This window comes from Nelumbo lutea, chromosome 4 (genome assembly GCF_056320005.1).
Source record: "Nelumbo lutea isolate HS-2025 chromosome 4, American lotus-T2T, whole genome shotgun sequence".
Taxonomy (NCBI): domain Eukaryota; kingdom Viridiplantae; phylum Streptophyta; class Magnoliopsida; order Proteales; family Nelumbonaceae; genus Nelumbo; species Nelumbo lutea.
The window spans coordinates 32908662-32935173 of NC_142687.1; the positions used below are offsets into that span (position 1 = coordinate 32908662).

Sequence of the window (26512 nt, forward strand, 5' to 3'; positions counted from 1 at the left end):
CATTGTACATCTCCCTTTGGATTTCGCCACTGTCAGTAATTCCAGTAGGACTTTGTCCTTGACAGTTCTTCTCATTTGATCTTCTACCCTCTTTCTGGGCTCCACCAGGGATTCAAATGGATCGGCTCAGATTCGAATTGGGTTATATCTGAATTTGATCCAATAATATAAATCGTAGATCTGATCCGATGTCACAAAGATCAATTCAAATCCAAGTCCGTTAAGAATGTCAGATATCTGAATTTGATCCGATCTGATTTAATTTCTGAAAATTTTAATAAATTAATAAGAGGAAAAAATAACATTTTATATAAAGCAAAACAAAAAATACAAGTATTTTTTCAACTATTTTCATCATATATATACATGTTTTTTATAGAAACATAAATAATATAAAATATTACAAAAATAGAATATAAATGATTGGATTGAATGGGGTGATCCTAATTCGATCTGATTTTTGATCGGATCCTATTATTCGATCTAATCCAAAAACCCGATAGGGAATATCTGAATATGACAAAATAGGATCAGATATCAGATTGGATTGAATCATGATCCGATCCATTTGCACCCCAAAATCGGATCCTATTATTTGATCTAATCCAAAAAACCAATCGGGATATCTGAATCTGACAAAATAGGATCAGATATCGGATCGGATCATGGTCTGATCCATTTGCACCTCTAGGCTCCACTACCCATTCCTTCATATGTTCAAGAAACTCTTGCAAAAAGCCTGAAGACCTCCTTCCATCCTTTACTTCCTTTGTCTTTGAGGAAAACATGTTAGCTATTTTCTCTGGTTGCCGAAATGCTTTTAGAGAGCAATGAAATAGCCCTTCTCCTTTCTCTTCCACATTCTGTCTTCAAGCTTTTTCATATGAACTTCCTATGAGCTGAAGCTGCACCATCTATAAAATCCTTAAACCAAGCAATGACCTCACCTCCAAGGCTCCAACTTACAAAACCATTGTCACCTTCATTTCCTTGAATTCCCTGCGATTCTCATTTATTCAAGTAGTAAAAAATCTTTGATCTTCAACATCCTTAGTCAGCACAGTTAGATATTAGATTATATGTTCAGTTTTTCTAAGTGTTTTCAGGTTTGTCTGGGCCAAGGTCAGAACAAGCCCCACCTACATACATTGTGTTGGGATGGCTGGATCCAGGAACACCAGCTGCACTTTTTATTTGGTTATTTCTACCACACATATGTAGCTATGAGCATTGAACCATAGATGTGCCTTAGTTATCCAATATGTCTACCACATGGTTTAGAGTGCAAAAGTGGATGCAATCTTGAATTTTATGTTAGGATAATATTTGGTTCCTAGTGGTTAGCCCAACTGACCACCTACCACTATTTGTGTTTGTTTTATTGGTTAATGCACTCAATGGATGTAATCAATAAAGAAAAGTTTTGCTATGAAATTAAGTATTCATTAGCCAATGGATTGGATTACCTACAAATTGCAGATATATGCTCTCCAGAGCAGGAGTTCCTCGACATGCCATAATAAAGAAATTTGCAGGAGAAGAGATATCTCAACTTGATGATTTTATATCAGTTCTCTCTAAGCTTTCTAGGGGTGCCCGGGTGCCTTTGGAATATATAAGCTACATGGATCGCCATCGTAGCAAGGTACGTGGTTTTTATACATCATTATTACCTTTCTAAATGCTACTAATTTCACTTTAGTTTCTTTCCTTTTTTTGTGGATAACAGATAAAGAGACTTTAATAATGAAAGCAAAGAGACTGGATAAAATAGATTCAAATTTAGTTAAGCTGGGACCAGCCTCTTACACAAGTTGGCACTTGGCAACATAAGCCACTGATACAACACCAAACACTATAGCTACCCCCCTCCCACAAAATAAATAAAGCTAATGAAACTGCTAGAGTTAGCAGACTTTTGTTTCCATCTAAGAGGTGTTCATGTTTGATGCCAAAGACCATTGCTCCCTAATAGGAAGAAGATGCAGCAATGGGACTGACTGACTGAGTTGTCCCCTCATCCACCCAATCACAACTTTAGAGATCCCCTTAGTTTTCAACCTGTCAAACCCCAAAAAAACTTCCAATCTCAGTCCTCATAGTGGGGATAATAATTTGGTGAGATGCAACAATAGGACTGAGTTTTCTCCTCATCCACTCAATCACAACTTTAGAGTCCCCTTACATTTCTGATTTTCAAACTCAAAAGGACAAGCCAACCTCAATCCTAGTAGGGATAATGAAGGTGGGTTGAGTTTCCCTTGCCAAATGGTAGGAGCAAATAATAATTTTGAGCTAGCACATAAATAATGGGAAGTGATGATTTCTTACAGCAATCAATCTAAGTAGATTGAGAGCAGAGAAATCAGTTCTCAGTAGCAGCCAACTAGAGAGAACAGTAGGAGAACAATTATTTTATTGCTGAAAATAGAAACACTTCAACAATAATATGTGAACAGTGGTGTAAACATTTTTTGGAGTCTTATGGTCTCCTAAAACACTGCAAAATACCAATTAAACTGTCAATTTAATTCCCTAAAGTGCCCTCAATTTGACAACAAATAATAAAGACCAAACATGCCTTAAATTTCCCCAACTGAAACAACTACTATAAATCACTAACCACTGATCCAATTGACAAGAAACTTGACTACAATCTATGCTGGGAAGAGCCTAGATGTGGGGTCCATTGGTCAAATACTTGACTTTGACTTTGACCAATTGTTGACAATCCCAGAAATCTAGCAACGATAATCTCCCTTGAAGAAAGACTTCCTGTAATCTTCTTAGCTTGAGATTTGGAGGGTCTCTTCTGAAATTTTTAACTTTAAAATGTAAAAATTCCATCCTAAACCAATGGTCAGAATATAATAAATTAAGCTTAATAATTTTGCCATAGAATTACTGAAAACCGTCTGCATCAAGAATAGAGAACCAAGAGCTCACCTTCATGATTCTTCAAAGTTGATTCTATTAGCCAAATCTCCAGGGTTTCCAATATTCTATTAGCCAAACCTTCCACTCATCAGTCAGCAGTCAGCATTTGTATAAATTCGGCTCTTTTTCATTTCTCTTTTCCCTTATAACACGCAGTTTTTCTCTTTTTTTTCATGATTAATGAAATCTCGAAGATACATCTGGGTCATACGAAGTTGCAGAAGTTAATTCTTTGTCATACAAAGATTATCCTAAAGTTCATCTGGAAGTTTCATTTATATCTCAAAAACATCCATTTATGAAGTTCTACAGTTTATAAAAGCATTTTATGGAAAAATCTTCAAGTGATGAAAAGTATCATCCTTTATGGTTTTAGCTTTTAAAAGTAATGATTTAACAAGAGCATATTGAAAGTTCACTGCTTTCTCTGTTAGGGTAATTTTTTGGGCCAATTTTTTCCAAGAGTACATAATTATGGATATAATGGGCCCAATATTATAATTCACAGGATGTCTTGACTTTTTTATTGAAAACAGAAAGCTTTATAGAGTGCAGAATAGGCGAATACAATGCATGAGAAGAGCAGGTTTTCCTTCCTTATCACAGAGCATCCAGACCTTACAAAAACTGAGCAAAGAAAGTAAAAAGAAAGAATAAATGGAAATTACAAAAGGCAAGAAACTATATAGTGGAAGAGTACATGCTAAATCCTAAATATATGAAAAAGGAGCATTCTACACAACTGCACCTAATCTCCAAGGCATCCCTCATTCCTTCAGTAGCCAAAAATGTCTGTGAAAGAGTTGCCCCCATATGAAGCAGATGTTCACTAATCCCTTATTCCAAAATATCACCATAGATGGAATTTCATTACCAATAGGACCTGAAAATACAACAAAAATAACCCCCATCAAGAACTCCAACTCTGTAAGGCCCTAGATTCTAAGCCAGCTATAGCAGAGATTGAAGTTGTACATAACTACTCCCTGGGGAAGAGGGGGATGAAGTCATCTGAACCATCTGCCCCCAATCAGATATGAGGGTTTTACATGGTCCACCTTCTGATAATGTCATCAATAGGGAAGCCCCAAACTTCTCTCTACATTGTACCCAGTGGGCCATTCTATCTTCAAACTAATCAAAGAGAAGAAAACAAATTTGTGGGGTTGCTTTTCCTAAAAGCTATCTAGCATTCTTCTCTTCTCTTCTCGTCAGTGGGATCACTGCATATGATCTTCCCTCCTTGATGTTAAGATGGTTGGGAGAGGAAGTCTGGCTCTGATAAATTTGCAATGGTTGCAAACTTGTAGGCAGCTACCATATAACCCCAAAAATGATAGGAAGTGACTCCATACTCAGATGCATAACGCAGGAGATAAGTAATGTGTGAATTCCCAATTTGTGTTACATAAGGAGTTTTAAGGAATCGTGTTGATGTCAAGATGTCTAACATCCAGGATGTTGTGGCAAACCAGTTATTTTACACTTTGTTTTATGTAACTGTCACTTAGGCGTTCTATATGTTATTTTGATGGCTCCCCCCGCTTCTGTAGGTACATGTATTGCATGTACATGTATATGATCTATTTTGATGTTTACATTACATGACATAATTACCATGAAACATTTCTGATGCTTTTGTACTGCTACTGCAGTCTGTCCTGGTGACAGTTGACCGCCATGAATGGTATGCCCCCCCTCAAATTTATACTCGTGAAGACAGTCCTGGTTTATGGACAGCAAAAGCTGCATTGCCTCCTGGATCGCTACTACTTTCAAGTGTCAATGGTGGAACAAATGACTTGGCATTCGAAACAGCTGAATCAACTACCAATGAAGTTGGTATTATAGAACATGTAAATCAAGGTAACAATAAAGAGTGGGCAGATGGCTGTACTAGCATGGAAACTAATTATGGCCATGCTACAGAGGAGCCACGTTTTCAGGAAGAACTTTCTGTTGAAACAAAAAAACGAAGAGTGGAAGAGGATTCATCTGCTAATGGCATAATCATATCTGACTGTTCAATGCATGAACTTGGAGAAGAAAAGTCCAAGGAGGGAAGAAGCTTGGAAAATACCGGCTTTAGTGAGGATCTAGGAACATCAGCTGCTAATGCTTCAGTTGCTGAGCAAGTAATAGAACCCACTCTTGTAATGTTTGAGGTAGGGGATCATTATCTTCAGAATTATGTTTTGCATTGTTACCTCATCATCTGGTAATATTTCTCTCAAATAGGTATTGTTAAATGATATTATGCTATTTATTATTCTGGAATATAAGTATGTTTATTGGCTCAAGTCTTAGGTTTCTAACTCAGCTATGTGTTGCATGTGTCGTAGAAAGATTTTTGCTTTTTTATGTTAACAAAGGTCAAGTCATCATACAGAAGGGATCTATTGGTGAATCTAGATCTGGCAGGCATATTTTCTAGAAACTCTAGCTGTGCACATAATTAGTGTGTGACATCTGTCCTTCAAGCATGCCTATCAGCCCACTGTGTGAAACCTAACCTGGTTATTTCTTTTTTGTGTTAAATTTTTTGAAAGTAAGACTGAAAATCCTAGACAAGTTTCTCTTTTCTCACCTCCAAGGCTCCAACCACAGCCTTGGTGGTTGTCCTCCCACTAGTGTCCTTGCCAGCCATTGATAAGATGCTTGAGAATTTTTGAACCAGAACCGAAGCTCTAATCCTGTTGCTATTTTCCCACTGGCTTCTACTTTGTCTCCCTGTTTGCAACAATGCAAGCTTTCCTTTCATTATACTAGTGAATGTGCACATCTTTGCACGTGGTAATTTTAGATAATGATGATAACAATAGTGATAATGTGACCAATTTTTTCATATTTTTGTATTTCTGTGTATAAAAATAATTCTTTTTTATTACACATTTTTGTTTAATATGATGAATATATGTTATAATATTAAAGATGTGCCCAAATGTTTTCTACCAAATTTCTGTATTTTTTCATAGTATTTTAATATTTTATCATGCACTTGTGCCACCAAACAGTAAAACAATTTCATTTTTGGGGTTGCTTTTAAATTTTGTATTTCATTTCCATTGTCAAGAAAAACATTCTTATTTATTACACTTATTTTTCTTTGGTTTTATTATTATAAAATATTAGAGATGTGCCCAAATGGTTTCTATAAAATTTATGTTTTTTTATAATTTTTTGTGTTTTTATCTTTTCCAATTTTTATAATTTAATTATGAGCTTATGACATCGATTGTTAACGCATTTGACCCACAAGGTTGAATTGTTGATTTGCTACTAAAGAAGTAAACAATTTGATTTTTGGGTTGGTTCTATATTTTGTATTTCATTTCCATCATCAATAAAAACAAGTCTTGTTCATCACAGTTATTTTTCTTTAATATGATTAATAGAAAATATTAGAGATGTGCCTGAATTTTGCTACAGTTTTACTTAAAAATTTTTGTTGTTTAACTATGTAATTGTTCCAACTTTAATGAAGGAAAAAGTGAAGAAAAGGATAGAAGAAAGAGAAGAAGATAAGAAGAGAAAGGAAAGGGAAAGAAGAATAGGAGAAGAAAAGAGGGAAGACAAGAAAGGAGAAATCTGTTCTCTTCTCCTTACTGTTGACCCAGGTTGTATTAACATTCTACTAAGGCTGAAATGACTACAATACCCTTATGAAATTTACAGCAGATATAAGAGAGAAAGAATAACATGAAAATGACAATACTGCCCCTGTTAACTACTTCTAACAATTCTGACACTCCCCCTCAAGCTGGAGCATATATATCATAAAGTTCCAGCTTGTTACATATATAGTCCATCCTTGAGCGACCCCCACTTTTAGTAAAAATATCAGCTACTTGGTCTTCAGGTTTAACATAAGGTGTAACAACCTCTCCACTTGTCACTTTCTCTCTGACGAAATGGCAATCAACTTCAATGTGTTTAGTCCTTTCATGAAACGCTGGGTTAGAGGCAATATGTGTTGCAACTTGGTTGTCACAAAACAATTTAATGGATTGACAAATTGTGATATTCATCTCCCGAAGAAGATGCTTCAACCAAACTAGCTCACAGGTAGCATGGGCCATTGCCCTATATTCAACTTCAGCGCTACTCCTAGCAATTGCGTTATGCTTCTTGCTCTTCCAAGTAATGAGATTTACGCAAAAGAAAGTACAATAGCCTGTAGTAGACTTCCTGTCCATCGGAGACCCTGCCCAATTTGCATCTGAGTACCCTACCAGAGACATATCTCCCCCTTTCTTATACAAACGCCCTCGACCATGAGCACCCTTTAGATACTTCAGCACCCTCATAACACCATCCCAATGATCAATTGTTGGATTCTGCATGAATTGATTGAGGACTCCAACACTAAAGGAAATGCCAAGCCTAGTGATGGTAAGATAGATCAACTTGCCTACTAGTCTTCAATACTTTGTAGGGTCTTCTAATGGCTCCCCTTGACTATTAGTCATCTTCACATTGGGATCCATGGGAGTTTGAACTGGCTTGGATCCTAACAACCCAGTTTCATCCAACATATCTAAAACATACTTTCTTTGTGACTGAGAGATTCCCCACTTCGATCGAGCTACCTCAATTCCAAAAAAGTACTTCAAGGTTCCTAGATCTTTAGTTTGAAAGTGTTGTTGGATTCTACATGTATCATTGCTAGTGAGAACAATATCATCAACATACATTGCTAGAATGATCTTCCCAGATGATGAGTCTCTACTAAACACAAAATGATCAACACTACATTGTTTCAAGCCAAAATCTTGCACCACACTACTAAAATGACCGAACCATGCCGACTGTGATTGCTTTAGCCCATAGATAGCCTTCTTCAATCGACACACCTTTCCTGACTCCCCCTGAGCAATATACCCAGGAGATGCTCCATATATACCTCCTCTTGAAGATCACCATGGAGAAACACATTTTTGACATCAAGCTGAAATAGGGGCCAAGCAAGGGGGGCAGCTAAAGAAATGAGCACTCGTACAAAACCTATTTTAGCCACAAGAGAGAAGGTTTTTGAATAGTCCACACCATAGGTTTGAGTTTACCCCTTTGCAACAAGTCGATCTTTAAACTGCTCAATATTGCCATCTTGACGGTGTTTAACTGTATATACCCATCGACAACCAACGGCCTGCTTCCGAGGTGGTAAGGAAGTGAGATCCCAAGTATTATTGGACTGAAGAGCATGAAATTCTCATCCATCGCCTTCTTCCAGTTAGGAGATAAGAGGGCTTCCTGTAGAGAACACGATAGAGAAACAAAGGGTAGAAGGGAAATGAAACGTTGATGTGAAGGAGACAAGTGAGCAAAGGAGACATACCGAGAAAGGGGGTGATCTGTGCAAGTATGCTTACCTTTAAATAGGGCAATAGGAAGATCAAAGGAGTTGGATCAACTACTGGCGACAATTCTGGTTGTCTATCACGTCTAAAGTACACTCTGTGAGTAGATGATCGAATAGGCTCCTCCATAGTAGGCAAGGGAATAAAGACATCACCAGATTCAAAGGGAAGAGGAATAGGAGAAGGTTCACGTCTAGAGAAATAGGGTAAACTCTCAAAGAAGGTAACATTTGGAGCAACAAAAGCTTTCCGTAAGATAGGATCATAGCATTTATAACCTTTTCAAGTACGAGAGTAACTAAGAAAAACACATCTAATAGCTCTGGAGTCAAGTTTATCATGGCCTACACCCAATTTGTGAACAAAACACAAACAACCAAACACACAAGGAGGAAGAGAGAAATGCGAGGTGGAAGGAAACAAGATAGAGAAAGGTGACTTGCCATCTAGGACTGAAGAAGGCATATGGTTTATGAGAAAACAAGAGGTGAGAACTGCATCACTCCAATAGATTTTAGGAACTGACATTTGAATCAACAAGGCCCGAATAGTTTCAATCACATGTGATTTTTTTCTCTCAGCCACACCATTTTGTTGAGGAGTGTATGAACATGAGGTCTGATGTATAATACCATGAGAGTCAAAATAAGACTAAAAATTATTATGAAAGTATTCATTGGCATTATTTGAACGAATCGCTTTAATGCACACACCAAATTGATTCCTTATCTTAGCATGAAAAGATAGAAAAATAGAGAACAATTCTGAACGATCCTTCATTAAGTAAATCCATGTCATTCTTGAATAGTCATCAATAGATGTTACAAAATATCTGAATCTATTATAAGGTGACACACAACTAGGATCCCAAACATCTAAGTGGATTAAAGCAAAAGGACTCAAAACTCTCTTATCATCCCTAAGAACAAAAGACACTCTATGATGTTTACTCAACTAACATGACTCACAATCTAGCTGAATTACAGACTCCAAGGTTGGAACTTGCTTTTTCAAAACACGCAAAGAAGGATGACCAAGACGACAATGCCATTGATGTGGTGTAAGAGAGGAATGAAGAGCCTTCTGAGGACCATGGTCATCCAAGTAGTATAGTCCTCTAACTTCATGACCACCACCAATCATCTTCCCCTTCTTGAGATTCTAAAAGATACAATATTAAGGGTAAAATGTTACTAAACAATGATGGGTGTGAGCAAGCTTGCTTATAGAGAAGAGACTAAAGGGAAACTTATGAACATAAAAAATCGAGTGTAAACTAAGGCCAAAACCAAGAGACATTACTGGTACCGGTAATAGCAGAAGAAGAACCATAAGCTAAGGTAACGGTTTGAGAGGTAGAAGGTGGTGACAAGGATACAAACATATCTAAGGAGCCAGTCATGTGGTTTGACGCCCCAAAATCAATTACCCAAGGTGAAGGTGAAGAACTAGAAGCAAGACAAGCAGTACTTGACTTTACAAGTGTAGCAGTGGCAGAACTAGAAGAGGTGGATTGGCGAAGCTTTTCCTATTCTTCACGTGAGATAAAAATTGTCTTTATCCTTACCAACATTGGAAGTAGGAGCATCTTCAGTCACACTAAGACTCCCAAAATCACCTTCCACCATTGCTTGGTTAGTCCAGGAGGATGGAGGGCCATGAAGGTCATAACGAAAGTTGACTGTGTGACCTTCCCGTCCACAATGTGAGCACTCACAGGCTGAACCACGGTCACTGCCACTACGACCACTACCACCCCTTGCACCACCAAACTCTCTACCACCTCCTTGTGCACCTCTAATCCCACAAACAAAACCCCTCACATTTTCTCCACCTCTACTACGCATGTCTTACTAGGAAAACCTCCTTTGGAAACCACCATGGCTGATCTCTCTGAAGGTGGGGGATGATCACTGTGGATTTGAGGCTCTCCTTATACAAGAGAAAACCTCAGACAATGATGGAAGATCACTACTCCCTAAGATTTAGCCTTGCACTTTTTAAAGAAGCATAGTATTCTTCAACACTTTTATCTCCTTGTTAAAGAGAAAAATGGTCTTGGTACAACTGGTAAATTCTTGTAGCATTGTCTTGTCTAGAGTACAATTGCTTGGCATGGTCCTAAATCTCCTTGGCCGTGTCTAGAAACATAAGGTTTACACTAATGTGATTTTCCATACTATTCCAAAGTGATGTCATAATTTAGGAATTCTCTTGTACCCATTCATTGTACCCTTCTAATTCACTTTTCAATGGACCCTCCTTAATGTACTTCAACTTGCTCTTGCAATGGGAGGTACCTCAACCGACTTAGCCCATGGGATATAATTAGTACCATTGAGTTTCACCGTAGTTAATTGAGAAGTCATGAAATCCGATTGCACAACTACTGTAGGTTTAGTGCTACCATTTGATGAAGCCATGAGTGAGAGGAGATCACTGATTTGTCACCTAGGCAAACTGTCAAACAGCTAGTATACAACTACTGTAACACACCTTTTTCTTTAGGAAAAACACCAAGAATCATCAGCCCTCTACTTTAGAAACACTTGGGAAAGATTGCATACTTACCACAAGGTATCACCACAACACAAACCACTACAAAATCACCACATTGAGGAGCACCTACCCCACAACTCAAAACATCACAAAGCTGCCCTCTTCGAACTTCCGAATAGAGGGTTTTTAGAAAAACACCACCAACTCACACAACACCGCAACTTGAGGCATTAAAGCCTCTTTTCTAAGTGGGCGATCAGTCCTCTTAAGCCCTTTTCCTTTCCAACAAAGAATAGAGAATATTCTCTATTCCTAGGGCACAAAAAGTTGGGACGTGAACAGTGCCGCGAACAGTACAGTCGACCTCAAGGCTCTAATAGCATGTTCCAACTTTAATAAAGTAATGAAAAAGTGAAGAAAAGGATAGAATTAAGAGAAGAAGATAGGAAGAGAAAGGGAAGGGAAAGAGAAGAATAAGAGAAGAAAAGAGGGAAACAAGAAAGGAGAAATCTGTTCTCTTCTCCTTACTGTCGACCCAGGTTGTATTAACATTCTACTAAGGCTGAAATGACTACAATACCCTTAGGAAAATTACAGCAGATATAAGAGAGAAAGAACAACATGAAAATGAATAGCAACCTTTACCCATATTACCCATAACCATCACTTCTATCCCTCCAAAATAAATAGCAACCTTTCTAGGAACCCATTCAAAGGTCAACGTGATGTCACTTCATAAAATTCCTCTTCTCACCATTCTTTTCTTGTTCGGATTATTAGATAAAACAAATTTTATTTGATGTGAAAAGAGTGCAAAGTATATGCAAGGTGCCAACTGGCTAGTTGGTAAGGTCTACGGCTGGTTGTAGCAGAGACTTGGGATCTATCCTGTCTGCACCAGGGTTGGGGGTTATGCGGTTGGAGGATGGGCCACCTCTCATTGTGTAGCCCCATGGGGCCAATAAATCAGTTAAAAGATTATAAAATATACACAAACTCTAACAAAAAAGAAAAGAAAAAAATACAAAGTATATACGAAACTGTTTATACTAGCATAACCCAACATCCCCTACATCATTTATCCCTCCCGTTTGTTATCAACAGTCCCCAAAAACAATTAGTTCGTACTCCATGGAACTAGGCAGTCTTCTCTTAACCACCTTATGATTTCCATTTTTTTATCTAGCACATCAGCCAACCCATAGCCGATCTAGGAACCCATTTAAATGTAACCTCTAGGTTCCTAATCAGCCACCTAATTCCGTAACTTTTTGCTTGTATTTCTACAACCCCTGGTCATCATGCAGCGGTCAGCCTGTCACCACTCAGCTTTCATCACTACTCTCTCCATGCTCATATATATATATATATATATATATATATATAAGTGCTTCATTTTTTACTGTTCCATATATCCTAGAGGTTTTGATGCTTTCCCTGGAAGGCTGCTATTTTGTAGAGGGTGGTATACTATAAAGAACCTTTATGAAAAGATACTTGAATACATGGTTCTGGATATTGTAAATTGGAAAAATCATGTTATCTGTGTGAGTATGGTTTGGTGGGGGGTATGTATTGCATAGTAGTGGATATTAATGTTTTAGTGACTTTTCATATTATGTTACTTTTGAAAGAAGATAGTTTAACTTTTTGTTGTTCTTGAGGCATTGCTTATCTCTTCTTGAACTTTTTTATTTTATTTTCTGCTTTATCTATCTCATCTTTTTCATTTACATGTAGGAGTAAATGAATAACATTATATTGTAATTATTAGGTTTTAAATTAGATGCCTTATCTTGTAATTATTACAAAAGGAAATACAGTGCCTCTGGTGTCTGTAAGTACTATGGGCTGATTATAAATATATAAGCCATTATTAGACTTGCACATTAACATTATATTGACAACCCAAGGCAAAGGGATATTCAAGTCTTCACTTTAATGCATTACTATGTTCTCAGAGTTGGCAGGTCATCATAATGTTGAAGTCTGTGGTTTTCTTGTTTATCATGATATTGTTAGGCTTGTAACTTATTAAGTTGATGGCCTGACTTGCAGGTTCATGTTCCTCCATCATGTATGCTTGATGGAGTGCACTCACAACATTTCTTTGGGACTGGTGTTATTGTATACCATTCTCAAAGCATGGGATTGGTTGCAGTTGACAGGAATACAGTTGCCATATCTGTTTCTGATGTGATGCTTTCTTTTGCTGCATTTCCAGTGGAAATTCCTGGGGAGGTACATTGCTGAGACAATTTGGTTGTTATTTAAGATAAATATATCCACATAACCCATTTGAAACTGCAGGTAGTTTTTCTCCACCCTGTACACAATTATGCTCTTGTTGCATATGATCCCTCTGCTTTGGGAGTTGCTGGTGCCTCAGTTGTTCGTGCTGCTGAACTTCTTCCTGGTAAGTTTTATCCTTGACAGGACCGTTTGGTTTCCCCTTCCTGTCTCTCAGACTGGAGTTGGTATGTTTTTAATTTGGTATGAGCTTGTCTGTCAAACTTATTGTTTGTCAGATTTGAGCAGAAAGCTCTAAGATGTCAAGTGATACACAACTAATATATTAGAATTTATCCAACCATGTTTTGGCATGCTTGACTTGGCAGCTAGGGAAATGTTTTTGGTTGGTAAGTTGATCATATTAGAAACATGATCTGATTATTAGCACTCCTTCAATTGCTTGTAGTACATTTCCCTATCTTGACGAGAAATTTTTTGTTGTTAATCATAAGAGTTATATTAAGTTGTATATAAAGAAAAACAGTAATGTATGAGGCATAAATGTGCCTTGCACCTGACAGGCTTTATTCTAGCACTTGTTACCTGACCCTTTGGTATCTCTTTTATAACCAGTCAACCATAATCTCTCAGGTTGATAATCCCCCAAACACAGCTTATTCCCTTTCTGTAACCAAATCTACCAAATTGTTATCTGATTATTTGGTCCATGTTAATGTGGTCCTTAACTCCTAGACAGTGGTTATCTGATTATGGTTTTACAATCAGTCAACCATAATCTACCAAATTGTTATCTGATTATCTGGTCCATGTGAATGTGGTCCTTAACTCCTAGCCAGTGGTCTCCTTCTCTCAATATGTCCCTATCATCCCATGTGCTTGGACTGTTAGTTTTGAGCCATCCAATTACTGTCCATGAGTCCCCTTCCACTATAATGTCTCAATAATTTAGAGATTTCCCCAATCTTAGCCCCTGGAGTTATTTGAAATATGAACTTCTTCCTGGCATCTTATTTCTTATCCACAGATATACATTTGAAAATGATGGATTTTTAATAATTGCTACCTAAATCAAACTATCTGTGAACTATCCCCCATCTCATGCATTATAAATTGCTAAGGTCTTTTTTCGTTTAGTTGGTTGGTTGATTATATGTATTTTTTTTTAATTTGTTATTATCATACTAAATGTAAAGTTGTTAGAGGCACTCGATCCAGTCTGGTCCTATCTGTGGACAAATTTTTACATAATGGCGTTATTCTTATTTCATTTTCTATTGTTCTATCATAATAGGATAGGTCTGTTGTACCATGATATGTTTAGTATATTGCCTCGAGGGCATTTTTGTAATTGTAAATAGTTTTTTCCTTCCTAATGACGAACCCTTTTGTGGGCTGTGGGGTGGGGTGGGGGGGATAGTTATTCGAAAACACATTCTAAACACTTCTTTGTTGCTTCTATGGAGTCCTTGCAATAACAGTCACCTATGGTGAAACCATCTTTGTGGAACAGTTTATGCAACCTCTGAGAAAAGCAAGTTCTTTTTTGTGCACAAGGCTTTTATGATTTTAGTGTTGCACATACTGGTTTTAACTTTTCCATATTGTTATTTTTATTTACGTTACAGTTATTGTTACCACTACTGTTGTTACTAAATACTAATACTATTTCTAGTATTATGATATCCTCCTAATGCAAATGCAGGAATTTCTATTTTGAAAAAATTGTGTAATAAGTTTTGTTCTTGCCTAATGCTAAAATCCATAGCATGTTTCTTCTCTCTTTTCTGATATACAGTGACCGTCGTATTTTCTAAAATGTTCTAGTTACATGTTTTCATTTACTATGCCAGAGCCTACTTTGCGTCGAGGAGATTCAGTCTATCTTGTGGGGTTAAGTAGAAGCATGCAGGCAACATCTAGGAAATCCATTGTGACCAATCCTTGTGCTGCTCTGAACATTGGCTCAGCTGATTGCCCGCGGTACAGAGCAACAAATATGGAAGTGATTGAACTTGATACTGGTAATCAGAATTACATTACCCAAAGTAGATACTAATTGTGTAAATTGAATTTCTGGTTCTGTTGCATGGAACTTGTATTTAATAATGTTGGCAAGATCATATTCGTCTTTGTTCAGATTTTGGCAGTACATTTTCGGGTGTGCTAACTGATGAACATGGAAGAGTTCAAGCTATTTGGGGAAGCTTTTCCACTCAGGTTTGCATCAATGTCTTGAATCACTGTTGTGTGAGGTGAGGCATTTCAGTTACCGATTTGTGGCTTAATCCACAATGCATGTGGAATAAGCCTTAGGACCACGCACTTTATAATTAATAAATAAATAACAGAAATGGAAAACCATGAGAAAATAAACAACTAAATAATTGAAGCTTTCCTAATAGTTAACATCATCATACTTCTAAGTTATATACTTGAACATGCCCTATACTTGGATACAGGAAATTGGAAACTACACAGACAAATAAATACAGATATAAAGAGTTTCTGAGACAGAGTGATTGAGCACTGGGCTTATGTGAAACAACTATGCCCAATTGGTTCTGAGTGCAAAACCAAGATGGTTCCTTTGATATTTCTAAAGACTCCCCTATTCCAAGTCTTCCTTGGTTACCCAAACTACACCTGTCAAAATTTAACTTAATGGAATTTGAGCTTGGGGGAATCAAAGGATGAGTGCAGGAGTCCTTTTCAAGGATGCTGTCAACACAAACTTATTTGTGATGATATAATTAATGGAGAAGGGGAGAAAGATTCCATGGACTTCAGTTCATCCAATGTGCCACCCTTACAGAATTATTTTCAATTAATGATTCTTTAATATTTCTCTACTCTTTGGGCAATAAATGGGACTTATTCCATGCCCAAGCTTGAATAAAATTGAAACTTATATGTACACCAAACATAGTTTTAGTTCATTTTCCCCCAAAATCAGCGAGGACGGGATTTAAATAGGTGCCCAGTAGTGAACCAAACAGGAGTTAATATGGAATTCAATAACCAATAACCTATTTTATAGGAAAGTGTCTTATTATTTTATTGATAGCAAAATGATAGCAGAAAATCTCCTGTACATCTAGATAAAGGCACGTGCAGTATGGAATCATCCCATATACAAGTATAATCTTCTCAAGCTATGTACATTTTTTACGTTCAATCCTCTAAGGAGAACAGAAAATGATGTTTTCCCAATGATTACAAAAAATGGGAGTAAGTCTATAAAATTAGCTAGGATTCATGATCAAGAATATGTTATACATTCCACCTTGCCAATGAGCTATGTTACAAGACACTTCAAAGTGGTTATTGCATACCATGTCAGACACGTATGCATACAGTTGAAGGGATTCTTTTTTTTATCAGAAAAATATAATTTTATTAATTTAATTATATATGTGATTACAACTTGATGACCAATATGCCAACCCAAAGAACTGAAGGAGATTACAATGAAGCCCAAAAAAGATGTTGCCTTGTTGCCCCTTGCTTAGCAAGGGAATCAGCTAGCCCATTTGCAGTCCTTCTCACCCACTTGAATTCAGCACCTATATCTTTTGCAATCCCTTCCACTTCCCTGAGAAAATGTTTGAGGTTCCACTTCCCTTCCACCTCCTGCTGTCTAAGGCCCAGTTGCTTTGCTAACCTCAGTCCTTGTAACAAAGCCATCAATTCAGCCTTCACAGAATTTGTGATGCCAAGTGGCCCTGAGGAAGGCCAAGATTCTTCTCTCAGAATTTCTGATTACACCTATACCTGCCAAACCCGGGTTATCCAAAGAACTCCCATCAAAATTCAACTTTACTCTGTTGCCTTCTGGGGGTTTCCATTCCATTCTGATTCTCTCCTTATCCCTCAAGGATCATGCTACTTCAGTCCAAGCTCTTGTAATATCATTGATTAAAAAAATCTGGAAGCAGTCCAAAGTCTTTACCCATAGTGCAAAATCTTGGGGTAAAATCTAGACATGGATGGTTTGCACTAACTTATACATCTATGTTTTTTTCCTTTTTCAACAATTATCCCATCATTAATTTATATATTACATGAAAGACAAAAATCCTTAAAAAATGTAACTTAAAACTAAAGTATTGAAGCTGAATCCCCAAACCTTATTTTTTGGGCTTGTCAAGTCCAACACCCCATACCCATGTTAGATTCTGATACTTGCACCAGGGTCCATGTAACATAGACGATGGTAGACAACACTTATTCCCAAAAAATTCTGTTGCATAGAAAAAGGTATCAAGTTCCAGAAGATGTTTCCTACTTTCCTTGCTTGCTAAAGCTTCTCATTGGCTATGTCTCAACTCTCAATTATGCAAGCAATGTCCCTTGGTACAACCCATTGTCTTCCAATTATGGAGTCCATGATTTGATGGCCAATTTTATTAATTATTTATTCTTTACCAATAAGTAAATGCATTTAGCCAAATTACTAAATCATAGCAAAGAAAATAATGAGGCTAACATTGGTATGTACTAAATAACCAACAACTAAGCAACCAATAAATATTTGTTGATGAAAAGAAAAAGGGAATAAGTAAGAAAGAACAATGATGATTAGGAGAAAGAAAATTTTCAAAAAAAAATGATGATTAGGAGAAAGACAGAAAGAATGAATGAATGAATGAAAAACTACTCATTATTTTAAATTTTCTTTGTTGATTAAAAAACAGCAATAAACTTCTCAACCAACATACTGATAAAAGGAAGCTATTATGTTTAATTCTGTTTTGTACTAGTAGAGGAAAGCAAGAAGGAAAGAAAGAAGCAAAGAAATAAGGAAGAACTTAAAGGTATGAATCTTTGACATTTCATTTTAGAAAGCTACCTGATCTTAATTCTTTACTAATTTTGTTTTCTAAAAAATTCTTTTGTTTTTTCTTCTTGTTATAGGTAGGGGCAGAAGAAAGTAAAGGAAACAAAGGAAATTAGTAAGAACTGGAAGGAGGAATAGATGGAAAAAAAATCTCGGTTTTATGCTTTTGTAATGTTTTATTTGGAAGATATAAATAACCAAAAAAAGGAAAAAAAGGAACCGGAATTACATGCTGTTCTTTAAAAGCAGGAACAATGAGAAGGCCTATAAGAAAAGAATAGTACGAAGGGTTTTAGGGAAAATTATATGCATGGCGTTCTTGTGGAACAGAAAAGGGAAAGAAAAGAAGGATATAAAGATGGGGGACTAAATAATTGATTTATGTATACCAATTAAAATAAAGGACTTGTCTCTTCATTGGGCCCTCTTCCTCTAACCTTGAAAATTTATCTTCTCTCTGCTCTTTGTCACTTCCCTCAAAACCCTTCTCTTAATAAAGTAAAAGAGTACATTTTGTCTAACAATTCTAGATCAAATAGTATAGTAACTACAGTAATACATATAATGTGTTTATAACTAAAGATGTATAGCACATGCCACATGCTTACAACATGAAAACAATGTAGACATAAATGGCGAAGGTGAACCCCTTTTCCAGGGAACATTTTTATGCACTTCATGGTCCTTAAACACTTGTTCACAAGGCACTTTTTCGAGGTGCATGTCTGAAGTTTGTTATTTAAAACATTGTTCTGTACTGTTGCTAATGTGCTGACCTGCACAACTGCAGCTGAAATATGGTTGTAGCACTTCTGAAGATCATCAATTTGTTAGAGGTATACCAATTTATGCAATTAGCCAAGTGCTTGAAAAGATCATTCAGGGTGCAGAAGGACCTCGACTACTCATAAATGGTGTCAAAAGGCCAATGCCTCTTGTGAGGATTTTAGAAGCTGAACTTTATCCAACTTTGCTTTCAAAAGCTAGAAGCTTTGGGTTGAGTGATAATTGGGTCCAAGTATGCTCCCTTCCTCTTGATATATTTGTATTTTTTTCATCTCTTTGGGAAAGTGAGGCATGCATTGCAGATGCATTTCCCTTTTCTTTATCATCTACAATGCTACCAAGTTTCTCATATGGATTATGATATCTTCTCTGGTTTTAAACTATTTAGATAGCCTTATCTTATCATATACTGTAGGACTATTATGTGCTATAACTTTTAACTATTCTAATCACTAGGATATTAAATTTTTCTAGTTTGATAGTGGATGTCAAGAATGCCTTTTTTATAATGGCATCTAAAGGTGACATATATAAATATATATATATATATATATATATATATGAAGCCTCCTCTTGGCTATTCTAATGATTCCTCCTTAGTTTATTGGCTGAAGAGATCTTTATATGGTCTTAAACAAGTGGAAAAAGGGTATGAACCAATAAGAAGTGCAATGGAGCTATCACCATCTATTGAGGTCAAGAATTGTGATGAAAGGTGTTTAAATCGAAAAGAAAAATCAATTTTGGACTAAAAGGGGCCATTACTTGGTGTAATGGTAAAATCTTGGGCTGGCAAGCATGAGAATGTGGGTTAGAGTCTGAGAGTAGCCACTTTGTACAAAACAAAAATGCAAAAGGTTAGGACCGTATCAAGTCTACCCCTCCCAACCCCAAGTAGCTGGGACCAACATTGGGTAATGGCCTTTGGACTATAGAAATTTCCTCAAGTCTAGTTTAATAGGTTTCATGGATGCAATTTGAAAGATCGACTTCACAAGCTCTCCCTCAGCCCCCCCCCCCCCCTCTTCCAAATTCCAAAATCTTTACTGTTGAATAGTCAGAGAAATTCATACACTAGAAAATATTCTGTTTTTTTTTTTTGCATTTCTTCCTTTCTTTTTCTTAATGTTGTTTCTTTTCGCACATCTCCATGGTTTTTTAAACATGTAGAGTGATACGCATGGTACTTTATACATCCAATCCAAGTTCACAAAAGGAAGTATGTGAAAGCATTTCATTTTATCATATTTTCTCATTTTACAGATTGCAAATTGTATAAAGCAACATATATGGGTGCATACAATTCACAATTGTAGAAATTTATTGGAAAATTTGGTTATCATCTTAGTAATTTATTTGTTTACATATTTTAATTTTTTATTTTCTCATTTAAATTTTATTCTTTCTTCTATTCATATCTTTTTTCTGCCCTGAAAGTTTGTGATATTCATAATTAATGCTTAACAACCTGAAATTGAACCCTTATCTCTTGCAACTACTATACTGCATATCATTAATATTTTTGTGTCTGTTTGTTTCATGATTTCTGTCACTAACAAAATCATTGATGCATTATTATTTGCAGGCTCTTGTCAAGAAAGATCCAATAAGACGTCAAGTATTGCGTGTTAAAGGTTGTTTGGCTGGATCAAAAGCTGAGCGCCTATTAGAACAAGGTGACATGCTCCTAGCAATCAACAACGAGCCTATGACATGCTTCTGGGACATAGAAAACGCTTGCCAAGAATTGGACAAATATGGTGATAGTGAGGGAGGACTTAATGTGACTATCTTTCGACAGGTAGACAAACTGCATATTCATTCTTTTTTTGTTTTCCCCTCTTCTCTCTTTTGTTTTCCATTTCCCAATGGCATGTCATTCAGCTTCAAATGAGAAGGAAGAATAGTTTGCATCATTTACTTTTCATTACTTTGTTCATGTGGTTTGGAAGGGGCGAGAAATGGAGCTTGTTGTGGGAACGGATATAAGAGATGGAAATGGCACAACACGCATGGTGAATTGGTGTGGATGTATTGTTCAAGATCCTCACTCAGCAGTGCGTGCCCTTGGTTTTCTTCCCGAGGAAGGGCATGGTGTGTATGTAGCAAGGTCAGTTTTTTTTTTCTTTTTTTTTTTTGCTTGCTTAGGATTATAAAACAAGCAATGGGATGATATCATTAGTCATCTTAGAGGGATGTACACTTAGGGTGTCAAGCTTCATCTAGTTGAACAGCTCAACTTAGTATGCTTGGCTCATCAGAACCCAAGCTGGTGCTCAGCCATGCGGCTTGCAGCCCATAACCATAGCCTGAAGACTAGGATGTGTCCATTGTCTAAGATAGTTTGACTTTATTTTAGGATGGTTGGGTTCCGTGAATGCTAATTAATTGTTAACAGTATTTTATAATGTTTACAAGTAACCATTTAATGTTAAGAAGAAATGAGGTGTAGTATGCTACTATCCAATTTCACCTTGGATATCGTAGTGTTATTAGTTATTACCAACACCCCTGGTTATCAATGTGATGATCTCCATACCCATTGATCATCCAGCTGGCAGGGTTTGAGTTCAAATGTTGCAGTTAGAAGAACTTCTCATGTGGCTGTGGGATTTTGATGTTTGCAAACCATTTGTTGGGCAAAGTTCACTCTAGACGACCCTAATCACTCTTTCCAAGTTGACTTCCAAACAAACAATTCGTCATCTCTTTTTACCCTTTTCTTCCCTTGATATTTCATACTTCATTGTATAAGCTACCACATAAGTAATGCCACTTAATCTGATTGATGGATAGACTAGAAGCTTTACAAATTTTCTGTTCAGAGCTGAATTAGTTGCAATTAATTATGGATAAACTACCTCTTCTTTCTTGTTAATTGCATAATTGGTTCTTGTAAAGTCAATAACGTAGAAAAATTACTGAATTAATCTAACGTGCAGATGGTGTCATGGGAGTCCAGTACATAGATATGGCCTGTATGCTCTCCAGTGGATAGTTGAAGTTAATGGGAAGCTCACTCCAGATTTGGAAGCATTTGTTAATGTGGCAAAGGTATATGTACTATGTACTTTATTGTTACCTTTTTATGTCTTCACAATTTTAACTAACTGATTTCTTTAGCCTCTTTCAAATATAGCAACTTATAACACAACATAATGCATTCTTGTCATCTTATGCTAACTGCACAAAGTGAGATAAGAACAAGAAACCTGCATGCCAGTTAACATAAAGAATTTATTGTATTTTCTATGAGCCTATGATCTATGATGGGTTATGCTGAATGTATGTCTGACTTGTTCTTGATAACTGAATTTTTTGTTGTTCTTTGTATAGTATACATGCCATGGGTTATGCTGAATATATGTCTGACTTGTTCTTGATAATCAAATGTTTAGTCCCAAGACTACATAATGCATAACCATGCAAAGGTTAACATGTAGACAACACATTTTCAAGACAACCATTTTAAGAGGACTGCAATTAATTCCTTTCCTGCATAATCCATAATGGAGAGATGCCACGGTTGAGTTTCTCATTCTCATACCAAATTTTGCTAATTTTCACAGTTGATACATGTAATATATGCCGCCTGGTACTACTAGAGCATTTGCCACCAGGTGGTATAACTATACAATTAGACCATTACCCATTCGGTTCTTTCCCTGTTTGTTTCGTCAGTTTGCCTTGCACATTGGATGACTTTGACCCATCAGCATTTCTGTGTATACATTTTACCCTTGTTCTTTTTTTTATCAATAACCACAATGGAGTGCCTCATTTCATTTTTGGTTAATTTATTTCCCTCTTATTATATTCGTATTTTATTGATTAGAATCTTTTAAATAATCTGACAGGGCTTGGAACATGGGGAGTTTGTTCGAGTAAGAACAGTCCACTTGAATGGGAAGCCTCGGGTGCTAACATTGAAGCAGGATTTGCATTATTGGCCCACATGGGAGCTGAGATTTGATCCAGAGACTACTACATGGCGCCGTATAACCATCAAAGCATTGGACTGCAGTCTTGCATGAATAAACAATTTGGAAATATGACGGGAATCTAGAAGAAGCACCATGTTGGTACTTCAGCAGGACCTACTGGTCCTATTTATAATGGCGATTTTGTGTTAGATGAAATAGGCAGGCACAAATCATGTTTGGGAGAAATATACATGTAATTAATCTATATGTAAGTTAAACTGCTATTTGCAGATTGTAAATGACTATTATGTGGTTTAACACCTCTAAAATGTATTTACAAACATGTGTGGATTACTAAAAGAAAATTGTTTGCAAATCATATTATTTTAGGCAAAGAAATTCCTTACATGCTATATCAATAAAGACTCAGACCTCATGTTCAGCAGACAGAAGCAGAGCACCAGTGAAAGTGTAGGCACACCCGACTTGTGATATAAATTTTCTTAGAATAATGGATGTTATCAAATGCTCGGTGTATGAAAGAACACTGAAATTTGCAGGATTTTTCCCTTCACAATTGCAGCAAGTCCTGACTCTGAGATGCATCAATTTCTAATCATCCTTTGATTTTTCCCTTCAATTCATATATCTCATCTTGTTATTGTTATTTTCTTTGCTCATTGCCTTGTTTAAGCTATTTTTAGCACAAATGTGTAGCATGACAAAGAGAAGGATTCTAAGGACAACAGAAGACTGGTGGTGCTTTAGAAAATCATTCTTGTATAAAATACACATTTGAGGATCGACTGAGAGCTCAATGTGCTGGCCGAACCACACTTCCAGACTTAAAGAACTAATCAGTTTCTTTGCCAAATTTAATTTGCATTGATATGCATGGAGGTAAAATGGGAAGTAAAATTTAGTCGCCACCTCGTGTGACAGTGGGAGGGTTAGTAAGATCTATAGTTAGATGATGATGTGGTACCCACTTTATATGAAACAACAGAGGTAGAAGGAAGATGGTGCAAATTTTTCTCTCAGTTTTTGAAATGCAAAGTTTATACTGTAAATAAATGCAAATGAGAAAAAAAAATGTATCAGAGCTCAAATCACAATTACAAAGGATGTAAAATTGAATTGGGTGCAAAATCCGTATTCAGTTCAGATTTGCACTGCGCAGAACTATCAAAAAGGGCTCGACCTTGGCCCAAATGAAGCATATTTCTTCGATGCCTAATGTCTCAGCCATGACTCCACATGTCTATCTTGCCCACACTCGTAAAGCCTAACAGAGTTCCAGAAGGTGTTCATCACTGGTCTGCTAGTAATTCACCCAGTTTTGGTTTGGCATTTCCCAGGCAGATTGATAAATTTAATAAATTAGTCCATTTAAAGGAACTCTCCTCTTCCCTCTTCCTGAAACTCATGTAGAAGCTGGAAAGTTGACCTGATACCTACACCTTTTTTTTATTGGAAAGACATTTTTTAGAGACTTATTTTGGAAAACCTTGGGATAGAATGGAATGGTTGGGATATCAGGATATGTGTGGATATAATCGGGAAATCCATATAAACCTCGTAACTACATCATAATCGAACAAATTAATTGGCTATAAATAAAGTCATATCATGCAATCAACATATCAGACTTGAACCAATTGTAACTTACATTTGTACATAAAGATACACGATTCCCCTGAAATTTTCTAAATTTTAGAGAAACTTACATTCCAAATTATATATATATATGAAAAGTGAAGGCTCATAAATCAAGACATGATTCTTAAATTGGAATTAGGGCTGTTCACGGGTCGGGTTGGGTCGGTTTACTAAGATTTTTCCAATCGACCCGACTTGGTCGGGTTACCTAAACTTGAAACCGAAACTGATCTAGTGTTAAGCAAAATCGACCTGATCGGTTTGAGTTGGGTTGGGTCGGTTTCAGCTCTAAGTTCAACCATGTTTGACAGAAACTCAATTGCAATATATATGTGGGTACTGTGGGACCACAGTACATGAGGTAGTGAATGCAGGAAAAGCCTTGTTTTTGATATACAAGATATACCTCTAGTCCACAATTTGGACTTTGGAGAGGAGAAGAAGAGCAAAACCCATATATAATAACAGTAGGAACTAACTACTAACTAGGAAGTAGGAACTAACTACTAACTACTAAGTCGGTTCAGTTTGGTTCGGGTTGGTTTCGGTTTTCTTGTGTGAAAACCAAAACTGACCCGAACCATTGGTTTATGATGTTTTATAACCCGAAACCGACCATTGTTGAAGATAACTCGGTCGACGGATTGGGTCAGTCCGGGTTGATCGGTTTGGTCAGGTTAGGCTTTCTTATGAACAGCCCTAATTGGAATGGCGATTTTTTAGAGGTGGATGCTTAATGGGAAAAGGTTCTCCAAGCCAAAAACCTGAGGCTGTGTTTGGTTATGGTGCAAATAAAGTTGCATTGATGCAAAACTATGGTAAGTGATTTGGGTGCAAATAAAACTGCATAATGTACCAGTTTTGGGTCGGACCTGTCTAAATCCAAATCAATTTGGATGGATTGAATGGACCAATAAGACATTGAATTGAATCAGTCCAGACTTAATGGTCCAAACTCTAAAGTATTTATGGATTGGACCTGATCCATCCGTAATGGATATATATTGGATTGGGTCAGATTGAACCAATATCTGATCCATTGATAGAAGATAAGAACAGTAGTGTCGATGGATTAGGTTTGAGTTGGAACAAATCTAAATTAAAACCAATTTGAACAGATTGGACAGTCCAAACATTGAATTGGACTGGTCCAAAATGATTCAAAGTATTCATCAAATTGGATTGGAGATGATCCATCTGTAATGGATTCATATTGGATTGGGTCAGATTGAACCAATATCTGATCCATTGATAGAAGATAAGAATAAAAGTGTTGATGTATTAGGTTTGAATTGGAACAAATCTAAATTAAAACCAATTTGAACAGATTGGACAGTCCAAAAATTGAATTGGACTGGTCCAAAATGATTCAAAGTATTCATCAAATTGGATTGGACATGATCCATCTGTAATGAATTCATATTGGACCAAATCCGCTCCAATTGACACCCCTACGGCCCTACCCCGGGATAAGTTCACTTTTGCTTCTGGATATCGCCTTCTCATTTCAAACCAACCCAGCAAGCTCTAATCATCATCTCATTGAGGGGTTGTGTAACCTGGTCCAAATTCTTGATGCTCCTTCTCCACTTTGTGATGATTGAACACTTATACCTACAATGCCCGATATCGAAGACAGTTTGGTTTGGATCTGACGCTAGTGCAATGGATTATGGATAATTCATTGGGGGATGACCATGAGGTCTCAAATCTGACTATTAGTAAGTATTTTTATTATTATTTGGCATTTGTAGAATGGTAGACAAAGCCTCTTGACTCGTTGAAGATTAATTTTGATGGTGTAACTCCAACCTCTAATCAGCCGTGGGCATTGTCATCAGAGATGAAAGAGGATCCTTTGTTGTTGCTCACGCTATCCCAATTGAAATTTTCAAGATTATTTTACCAAGAGTTGAGATCTTCTGCCAATAAAACACGTTTCAGTGCATTACCAACATGATCTGACACTGCACATCTCACCATGAGACTGGGATTCATGGTAAAAATGGGACCTGTCATGTATGAGATGTTCGGTGTCTGAACATGTTAGGAGGGTGTTGGAACGTGTTTTATTGGCAGGAGATCTCCGATTCTTTTATCATACCTTCCCAATTTTTCAGTTACTTTTGCTCCCAGGTCTTGTAACTGTACGTGCTGCTCATGGCGTAGCCAAGTTTGCTCTGCTCTATTTGAACTTGTCCACCATTTCTGCTTTCCTCTTGTGAACTCTGATGTAACTGAGACGCTTTGATGAATCC

At 36.8% G+C, this 26512-nt stretch overlaps 1 protein-coding gene across 6 annotated transcripts in view; it reads left to right on the forward strand.

Annotated features, from left to right (window-relative positions):
* The window catches only part of DEG7 (DegP protease 7), an 85296-nt gene extending 62302 nt beyond the window's left edge, over window positions 1-22994 (forward strand). For 3 of the 6 annotated variants that reach the window (XM_088984228.1, XM_088984230.1, XM_088984229.1), the window contains 12 exons: window positions 1480-1645; window positions 4593-5102; window positions 12855-13037; window positions 13107-13212; window positions 14900-15070; window positions 15187-15266; window positions 17813-17863; window positions 18677-18904; window positions 20258-20473; window positions 20625-20782; window positions 21615-21726; window positions 22530-22994. In XM_088984228.1, the coding sequence (XP_088840354.1) occupies window positions 1480-1645; window positions 4593-5102; window positions 12855-13037; window positions 13107-13212; window positions 14900-15070; window positions 15187-15266; window positions 17813-17863; window positions 18677-18904; window positions 20258-20473; window positions 20625-20782; window positions 21615-21726; window positions 22530-22706 (2158 nt within the window). In that variant the 3' untranslated portion in view covers window positions 22707-22994. The remainder of the gene's footprint in view (window positions 1-1479; window positions 1646-4592; window positions 5103-12854; window positions 13038-13106; window positions 13213-14899; window positions 15071-15186; window positions 15267-17812; window positions 17864-18676; window positions 18905-20257; window positions 20474-20624; window positions 20783-21614; window positions 21727-22529) is intronic. The other 3 variants (XM_088984231.1, XM_088984232.1, XM_088984233.1) reach the window with 1 other exon arrangement.
* Window positions 22995-26512: the final 3518 nt, after the last annotated feature.